This window comes from Stenella coeruleoalba, assembly GCF_951394435.1.
Source record: "Stenella coeruleoalba genome assembly, chromosome: 16".
Taxonomy (NCBI): Eukaryota; Metazoa; Chordata; class Mammalia; order Artiodactyla; family Delphinidae; genus Stenella; species Stenella coeruleoalba.
In genome coordinates this window covers 61839017-61848223 of record NC_137162.1, presented here as the reverse complement: position 1 = coordinate 61848223, position 9207 = coordinate 61839017, and the positions used below count along the sequence as shown (strand labels likewise).

The window sequence follows — 9207 nt, the reverse complement described above, 5'->3', positions numbered from 1 at the left end:
AATAATCTCTTCAAGGGAAGATAATCTTGAAAGCCATTTCATATATCCTTTACTTTGCCCCAAAGGCAAATAGGGTATCGACTTGAAAGGCAATTTAGGATAGAGGGATAAGGCTTTTACTGCTAGTAAAAGGGGAGACTACATGATGGAGATTAACCCAACTGTGTTGCTGTGTGAGAGTCACAGCCCCTTCCCAGTTTCTGCTTTTATCTTTTCTCTACTCCTCCCTGTACCAGGCCCGCCCACTTCCCCAGCCAAGGAGAGTAATGCATCCAGTTTCCCCCAGTCGGCTACTGACTTGGCACTGCTACAGGAACAGCGGAAGGAGACCTTTGCCTTCAGAGCAAGTTAAAATACCTCTGACTGAAAGCCCCTTCCTGGCCCTCAGGGTAGGGCAGGACTCAGTTCCCGCAGGCAGCATTTCCTCAGACTTAACAAAGCCTGCACTAGCAGGTAGGTTCCAGAGCACGGAGCTGTGTTGTAGGCTCAGCCCCAAATACCTCTGGCCAGGCAGCAGAAGGCCCCTGCCGCTGACACACTGCACAGTGAGCTTTTAGCAGGGGTCAGCAAAACGTCCTTTCACGCCTTTGTGCCTGCGTCTTCTGCTTGATATGAGGTGGTGTCCTGTCATCAGTGGGGTTTGTTCTGTGAGTTGGTAGAGCTGCTAACTGTAAACACTCCCACAAGCTATAGCCACAAATAGCTTGACCTTTCGCTTTCCTGGCCCCAGCCATAGAAGAACAGTTGGGCACCCATTTAGTACAGAGGATGCTCTAAAGCCCTGGGATAGGATTTTTACTCCCAAGAACTTAAGTTTGGTAGTGGAAGTGGGGTTTCAAATGTCTGGTTCCAAAGGCTAAGGCCTTGACCCAAAGCTAAGAGCGCAAAGACCCCTAGATGGTATGAAGGATGGTGCCCCTGGGGCTCCAGAGACCAGAGCTCAGCTCTTGGCCCTGCCACTCCTAGCTGTAGCATCAGGCCGCTAGGCCTCACTGGGGTCTCATTTAGGAAAGAGGATGGTACAAAAATTGACCTCACAAGGCCTCCCCACCTCTACTGTTTCCTAAGTAGAGTCAAATGCAGAATCCTATTGCGATTCTGAATTGTGGGGAGGGCAGGTTATTTCCGCTCCAGGGAATGAGCAACTGGATCAGTTTTGTTGCTGAATCGGGGCATTGAGGTTTCTCAGGCCCAGGCCTGGCTCTAGCCTAGCCAACCCCTTCCTGGGCCAGGATTACTACCTTGACTCAACCAAGTCAAGTTTGAGTCCCCTCTAAACAAGTATTCCCATAGATTGGAATCATTTTTCCTAAGGTTGGAGCATTAGTCTATGGGCTTCTTAGGAAAGCAGGGTAAGTTTACTGTGGACTGACATTCCCAATAAAATGGTCCCCTCGCCTTGCCAAACAAAAGTACAGCCCCTGTTTTGGCAGTGCTCAATGAGGCCAGCTGGCGAGAGAAAAGAAGAATCACAGAAAGGCACTAGGATCCGCCTGCTTTAATTTCACAAGATGAGGTTGAGCAGTGAATTACTCACCGGAGGTCACACAGCTTCTCAGTGGCTGAGCTGCGACCATAACGCAAGTCTGCCACCCAGGGCAGTGTCTTCACCGCTATGGATAGGAAGCCCAGGGGCCTCAATAGCACGCATTGACAGACTGAGGTGAACTGTCGAGAGAGCTTTAGACTTGGATGGATTGTGCCCGCCAAAGCAGACTGACTTGGGGACGCCCCAGGGCTCCAGCTTCTGTAGTCCAACGTGGCCAGTTCTCTTGGACGAGTTCCTGCCTCGCCCTTCAAAGGCACCAGCTGGCCTAGGAGAACTATACAATGGCTTTATTGTATGTACAACTCATTAGCAGAGATCCACTCTGCGGGGGCTCCCTGACCCAGCCTGAGGCAACCAAAGCCAGTGGACTTTTTAAATTTTACATAGTGATTCTTAATCTTCAGGCGGCAAGGGTGTGGGTGAGTGTATGTCAAAGGCCACTTTTGAGAATACACAAAAGTTAAATACAACCTTGTGCCACCTCAAAAATAAATGCACATATGCTGCAGCTCTTGCATACAATTTCCGGGGGATCATGGGTTGAAAAAAGTCAGCTAAAGGACTCTTGCACTAGTGCTTTCACGTGCTACTGTCTGTTCAGCAAAGAGAAAACCCAGCAAGCCTGCTTCACAGGCTTCCTCCTCCCTCTCCTCTGTGCTCAACCAGACCCCACAGAGCCTTCAAGGACAGGGTGGCAGCCCTTCCTCCTTAGGTCTGGTGGACAGAGGGACTTTTCCCCCTCTTTGTTTCTCCTCATTGGATTAGATGGTTATCTTGTCTTCTAGGAGCTTCCCAACCTTCCAGGGTACAGGCAAATCCAACACACCTGCAGGAGCTCCTCAAAGGCACCCACATTCTTCCACAATCATGTCTTTATGATGGTCTAGAAGGACTCGGCCATTGTCCACGTACAGCATACTCAAGGGCTTGGTCTTCACTGGGGCACAGCAGGTGGAAGGGACTCGGTGGGGTTGGTACCGTTTCAGCAGACTCTGTGAAAGGGAGGACAGGGGTGTCAATTCACATCCCAGTGGTGAGGTCAGATTGGTGTCATTTCTGGGTAAAGGGTGAAAAAGTTACAGAGAGTTAAAATCAGTTTCTGGGGGCAAAAATAGAAAATTCTTTTCATAAAGGAATCAGAATGCCAATACATCATCAACTCTAATATCTAAAGGTACACGGGCCTGTCACCGCTGCGGCCTCTCCCGTTGCGGAGCAAGGCTCCGGACGCGCAGGCTCAGTGGCCATGGCTCACGGGCCCAGCCGCTCCGTGGCATGTGGGATCTTCCCAGACCAGGGCACTAACCCGTGTCTCCTGCATCGGCAGGCAGACTCTCAACCACTACGCCACCAGGGAAGCCCTAAGATAAATTTTTTTAAACAGCCTTTAAACAGAAGATTCTAAAAGCTGTATCTGGGTAGAGCAGTAGGTAACATATGTTCTCCTATTGTTCTAGTCTAGAGTGAATACCAACTTTAAAAATCTTCCAAGAAACTCCTGGTTTAGTTCCAGAAATATGAAGAAGAGAGTCATGCGGAAATTCTTGTGGGATTTGCTTTGTTTCCCAGAGAAGGGCAAACAGAGTCAACGGGAGAAAAGGTAACAAGCCCTTGGCATTCTGGAACTGGGCCCTGTCCCTGTGGTCCAGTGGTGGCTTTTCGGGTCAGTGTTAGATTTGGTGACTGGGACTATCTGGGTCTCTGGTTCCCTCTGATCGTGCTGCAGGTAGGCTGGTGGACAGAAGTGGGGCCTGGGAGAGACTCAGGAGGGCCTGTGCCCAGGACAGTTCCTCTAGGATACCAGCCCCCACCACTGCCTGCCTCTCACGAGCTCAGCTCACATTCTCCCCAGAGCCTCTGGGCCCTGCCTGAGGCTTGGCATGGAGGATGTACTACAGGTCCAAGAGATTCTCAGTCTAGGCCTCATAGAGTGAAAATAAAAACACTTTGATCCCGTGTGACCTTTGAGAGCAGGTCAGGACCACCATATATAAGCTCTCTTCTCTGCTTTCTCCACCTCATTTTCCTTCCATTCCTCTCCCTCCACCACCTTCTAGACCATAGGCTGATTAGTGGCACCTGGTGGTAGCCTCTGGCTTTATTACTTCTGCAAAATGAGTGTCCAACTCCTGTTTTTAGGCAGCAGAAGTACAGTGGCTGGAACAGTAATATCTCTACCTTGGCCTCATAAACGCGGCCCCCATTGCATTAATGAGTTACAGACTTCTAGTAATGGTAAGACAACATTATACCTGTTACCTGCTAACTATTGATACTACACATGTGGTATGCATATCATCTCATGTAACCCTAGAAGTAAGGCATTGCTATCCCCATTTTACAGATGAGGAGACTGAGGCTCAGAGAGAGTAAGCAACTTGATCAATATCACATAGCTAATGAGTAGGATTCAAACCCAGGCCTGTCTATTCCCAAACTCCAAATTCTGAACTTCCTTTCCTAGAATGTCAGGGCAGTGGGAGGAACTGAGACCCTCCAGTCTACACACTCCACCCCTAATTTTTTTTAATTTATTTTATTTATTTATTTTTTTTCCACCCCTAATTTTATGACAGAAGGAAAAAGTACCAGGAAAGCAGTGTGTTCAGGGTCACCTGACAAGGCATGACTCCATGTAGGCTCTCTGAGGGTGTTATCATTGGTCATCTCTATATCCTTAACACCTGTCACAGAACCTGGCACATTGTAGGTGCTCAAATAACTGTGCATGAATGAACACACTAACCTAACAGCAAAGCCAGTGTCCTGATCTGGTAATAAGGACAATTCTCCCCCACAGCTTACCACCTCCCCTCCCCAGGCCTTGGCATCACACCTGGATGTATGCGTGGTTGGTTGGATGGAACTCTTCCCCCACGGGGTTAGGACACTCGCCCTCACAGCGATAGGCATTGTACTGCTTGGGGTAGATGATCCAGGAGCCCCATCCGATCAGGTTGAAGTCCACCTGGAACTTGACCTTCCGACACAGTTGGTTTCTGTCCTGCAAGTGATATCGACGGTGCCTCCTGGCCCTCTCCCGGGAGAGCTGTCCCTCCTGGACCCGCCAGGAGCTCTCAGCTTCCCACAATAGGGTGGAGCCACCCAGCCGCTTCCGCTCCAGGGAGAGGTTGGAATAGAGCATGAGGAGCACATTGGTGACAGGTGATGTGGGGGGCCGCCGCCAGCACTCTCCAGCCAAACTGGACATCTGCTCCCTCAGCTCCCCAGGGTGCTTCAGCCACTTGGAGAGTGGCCTGGTCACCTCTAGGACCATGCTGCCTGAGGAAAAGGTAACCTGGGACAGAGTGACAGTGAACAGGTCCATTCGAAGACGTTCTGGGCAGTTGGGTGGGTCCTTATCCTCATTCAGCTTTGGCTGGTGGAAAATCTCAATTGAGAGTGGGACATCAGGAGTAAGGGCCACAGGGCTGGACAGCTGCAGCCGGAGCTCGGCCCATGCCAGATCCTCTTCTTGGCCCAGGAAGGAGAAGTCGAAAGCAAAGGTCCAGTTCTGCCCGTCCACCTCCACATCTGGGTGAGAAAAAAACAGAAGGAAGCAGGTGAGTGGGGGCCTCCTGCAGCCTCAGTTGGTGTAACAACCACCATAGCTCATGACTGAGCTCTTACCTTATATGAATCGTCACCCTAACCCTATGAGCTGGGCATGTTATTGAACCCATTTTAGAAATGAGGAAAATTGAGGCTCAGAGAAGTTAAATTACCTGCGTGAGGTGTCATTCTTGGAAGGTGGCAAAGCCAAGAATAAGCCCAACTGCAAAGCCCAACCTCCAAATCACTGTTCTGCTGCTCCCCCCTCAAGACACTCCAGAGAACAATTGGTAAAAATTGGATGAGTGCATCTCCTTCTCCCTTCTCCCCTCACACATGCAATCTAAGGACAAGCCCTGAGCTTTCTGACAGAAATCCTGGACTTCCACCCACCCTGTGGCCCGTTTGCCAGGCTTTGTCTTCTCATTGGAAAGGGTGGCCTGTTTTACAGCACAATGAGGTCGATTCACAGATCATAAGGGTTGGAGCTCCCAGGGAGGCATAGGCAACGGAAGCCAAAGACTGGTCACCCTTTCCCCCACCAATTCCTAAAGACAGAGGCAGACACTTCAAGAGTTCTTGGCAACCTTACAAATAGGTTTCTAAAGACATCCTAAGCTTGACTGTGCGCTGACCTTGCACTTTTCCACCCGGTAGTCTCTCCTACCTACCTGCAGGGCGCTCACCCTTTCCCACTCCAGGTCATCCACACACCAGGGCAGACACAACAAGCACACACCCAAGACAATTAAACCCATCCTGAATGAAAAGGAATGGGGAAGCACATTCCATTCATTTTAGTTCTGGACTAATGTGGTCTGATGTCTGGGAATAGCACATATTGGTGGATGTTTCAGGTCAGCTAAAAGTGATCTTTAACTTTTTTCAAGCCCAGTTTCATCTTTGCAGTGGGAATAGTAATGCCCTACCCTTCCCTGCATTGTCATGAGGACCCAGGGAAATGAAGATGTTCCAAGGTCTATTGCTAAATAAAAGGCAGAGGTTATTCATTAGAAATAAAAACAGTAACCCTTTGGTTCTTTGTCTCATAGAACATCTTTGGTCAGATAGTGGATTTCTCTGGGAAGTCCAGCTTGCATTAGAAGGGGGTATTTCCCAGCTTCAGCATCCTGAAGCTTCTCCCAGCCCATCCCTAGATGTTCTTTTTCACTTAATTTCCACTTCCCTTCTCATTAGCACCTGCAGGAGGCAATAACCGGCCCCTGACTAGCAACTCCCCAGAGGTGTGGGGAGGAGGCTGACACCACCCACTGCCCTTCGCAGCACCACCCCGTGACATGTAGCAACTCTGCTACAGCTCCGCCTACACCAGGACTTAAAACACACTATCTCAAGTATCCACAAATGGCTTTTTAAAGGCATTCCAGCTCAGTGTTTAAGAGGAGGGACCCGGTGTCTCTGGTGATGGATCAAGTTCTGCCACTTGCTGCCACACTGGGCAGCCAGCTTTCTCTGGGCCTCAGTTTCCCTCTGGGTAAAAGGGAGATGGTAACAGTATCCACCTCACAGGGGTGTTGAGATTTACTGAGATAATGTGTGTAAAGTGCTTTGCCCAGCACAACGACCAAAGTGCAATAAACGGCCATCATCAACTGCCTCCTTATTATTACCCAAGTCAAAGTTAGAAATGCAGATGTCCAGGCAGTGAGGGACCTGGACAGGGGAACAAAGTCATCTGCTGCTGGGATGGCTGTGTGGATGCAGGGGCAGGGAGGAGGATACTCCTTCCTGCTGGAAGAGTCTGAGACCCCACTAGCCTACCTGCAGCCAAGGGCTCCCCAGGACACAGTGCTAAAAGGTTTTCTTAGATCTGGCTCTGGTTTATCTTAGAATAATGGGGAGGTCTAATCTTTGAGGGTCACCAATGCCTGATAAAAGCCAAGAATGCTCTCCCCAGAAAAACTGCATTTCCTACTAACACAATAAATGTGATTTGGGGGTGGTTATAAGAAAGGGGTTCATGGACACCCTGAAACCCATCCACAGACTGCATGCAGACTTGGCCACACGGGCCCCAGTGAAATCTCGACCCACTTCCAATTCTAAAGAAGGAAGGGCTCATGATCTTGGGTTCCTTGCCCCTCAAACAGGGTGTTGAGTTAGAGTCACGGACTCTGTAGAAAAAGAGGCTGAGTATGACACTGAGTTCCCACCCTACATTATTATAAATTATGAGGGTGATTACCATTAACTGCTTCCCTCATGCCAAGTGTTTTATAAGCCTTGTCTCCTTAAATCCTTCCTACCTTTATCACCATTTTGCAGATGAAGAAACTAAGGTCCAAGGTGAAGATGGTTAAACAGTGAAAGACACAAGACATGGATGCACACCTGATTTGGTTAGATTCCAACACCCATTTCCCCTTATCCTGTGCAGCTTACAAATAAACCTGAGATGGAAAGGTACCACACTCACACAAATGAGGTAGAAAGAAAGCCGGGCACTTAATTTTTACAGACGGGGAGGAGACTAGAAAAGTCAGCAGATGTGCCAGGGACACATGGGGAATTGGGAAGCAGGGTTTGAGGGACCAGACCCAGTTTCCAAGACTGTCAAATCACCACAAACCTTCCAGAACTCTCTGGAAGGAGGGAGTGAATTGGAAAAGTGCGCCTCCCACTCTTTGCTTATCCACCTACCCCCCAACCCCAACTTTCTGGCAGGGCAGAGCACCCCAGTAATTTTCAAATTGCTCCGCCCCCCGTGTGTCCCTAGTCTGACTAGTCCCCATATGACCCTTCCGGAGACGGTCACTGGCCGTCTGACCCCAGACGCGGCTGGCCAGGGAGCTAGGAGCCCCCACCCCCAGATCACAAGGGGCCGGCGGGTGGCCGTCAAATCAGATTATCGGATGTGGATTTCGCCCGAACTCCGGGGAGGGCCGTCTGGCCCCGGCAGGCAGAGAGAGGTGCAGGCAGGCAGGGGCCACCCCGGGCGCTGGGATGTGGATTGCCGGGAGTAGAGGAGCCCCGCGGGAAGGGCTCCCTTTTCTCAACATCTACCTGCGCCCAGTACCCAGAACGCACGCTGCCCCATCCTCGCGGCTGATACTCTCAAGGTCACCATGGGAGGGACCTCGCCCGCTCCAAATCTAGGCCCCGAGCCCGGTGTCGTCCGGGACACTGACACCTACCCAGCCTGGGCTGGATGACCCAAGCCTGCCGCAGTTCTCGACTTCGGGGCATTTCATCTCTAATCCATAATTTCTGAAACCTAATCCCTGATGTTACATGCTTGACACCCTATTTCGAACCTCAGTCTCAGCCAGAGACACTCCCAACGCCAGACCCCGGAACGCCTTCACCCTCACTCGCGAAAAGGAAAAAAAAAATTTTTTTTGACAAGACAAAATAATTGTAGCAATAATAACGACCATACATTACTATGCCTGGTTTTGTGCTAAGCGTTCTATGTGCGTTGTCCGTAGCCCTCGCCAGTCCAATAAGGGAGGCACTATTATCCCTATGCTACAGATGTGCAAACCGAGGCGCCCGGAGATTACAGTAGTTTAAGACGGCACAGATAAGCAGTGGCACAATCAGTCTTCCACCCTATAGTCCCGCGCTTTACCCACCCTAAACAAGACCGGAACGCAGAGGTCTCAGTCCGGGACACACGCCGGGTGCCACCAACCCTGTCTCCCGAGCCAAGGCAGACGCCGAGACACCGTCAGCCCCAGCCCCTGAACGTGCCCTTCAAGCGTGCGGATACGTTTTCAGTGGCACGTCTCCGGCATGGTGCCGCAGCCCCTGCCCCTCCAGCCCGCTCCTGGAGTCCCGCGCGGGAGCGCCCAAGGCGCGCCGGGGGTCCAGCCGAGCGGGGCGGGGCGGGGCGGGGCAGCCTACCTTGCGCCTGCAGGCTACGTATGATGTCCGCCCGGAGCAGCGGCTCGCGGTACAGGCTCAGCATATAAGCAAGAGGGGATGGCGACGAGGGCTGCCCCCACGTTCGAAGGGGCACCGGGGCTACCATCGTGGCGCCCGCCTGGAGGAGAGCCCACCAGACTTGCAGGAGGAACAAGAGCAGGCTGTGGGCGTGCATGGTGGGGTGGCGGGGCCCAAGGCCAGCCTCCGTCCCTTATATC

General features: G+C 51.3%; 1 protein-coding gene across 1 annotated transcript; it reads right to left on the bottom strand.

The window, feature by feature from the left end:
• Positions 1 to 446: 446 nt before the first annotated feature.
• On the bottom strand, positions 447 to 9181 carry NODAL (nodal growth differentiation factor). The gene is made up of 3 exons (XM_079899300.1): positions 8969 to 9181; positions 4386 to 5083; positions 447 to 2541 (listed from the first exon to the last, which is right to left on the bottom strand). The coding sequence occupies exons 1-3, from the start codon at positions 9162 to 9164 to the stop codon at positions 2389 to 2391; spliced, it is 1047 nt and encodes a 348-aa protein (XP_079755426.1). The 5' UTR covers positions 9165 to 9181; the 3' UTR covers positions 447 to 2388.
• Between the last annotated feature and the right edge of the window lie 26 nt (positions 9182 to 9207).

Coding starts and splice junctions, on each gene's coding strand:
- NODAL (XM_079899300.1), bottom strand. CDS start 9,164: ATGCACGCCCACAGCCTGCTCTTGTTCCTCCTGCAAGTCTGGTGGGCT. Junction 5,084..8,968: donor ACGTAGCCTGCAGGCGCAAG/GTAGGCTGCCCC, acceptor TTTCTCACCCAG/ATGTGGAGGTGGACGGGCAG. Junction 2,542..4,385: donor CCAACCACGCATACATCCAG/GTGTGATGCCAA, acceptor TCCCTTTCACAG/AGTCTGCTGAAACGGTACCA.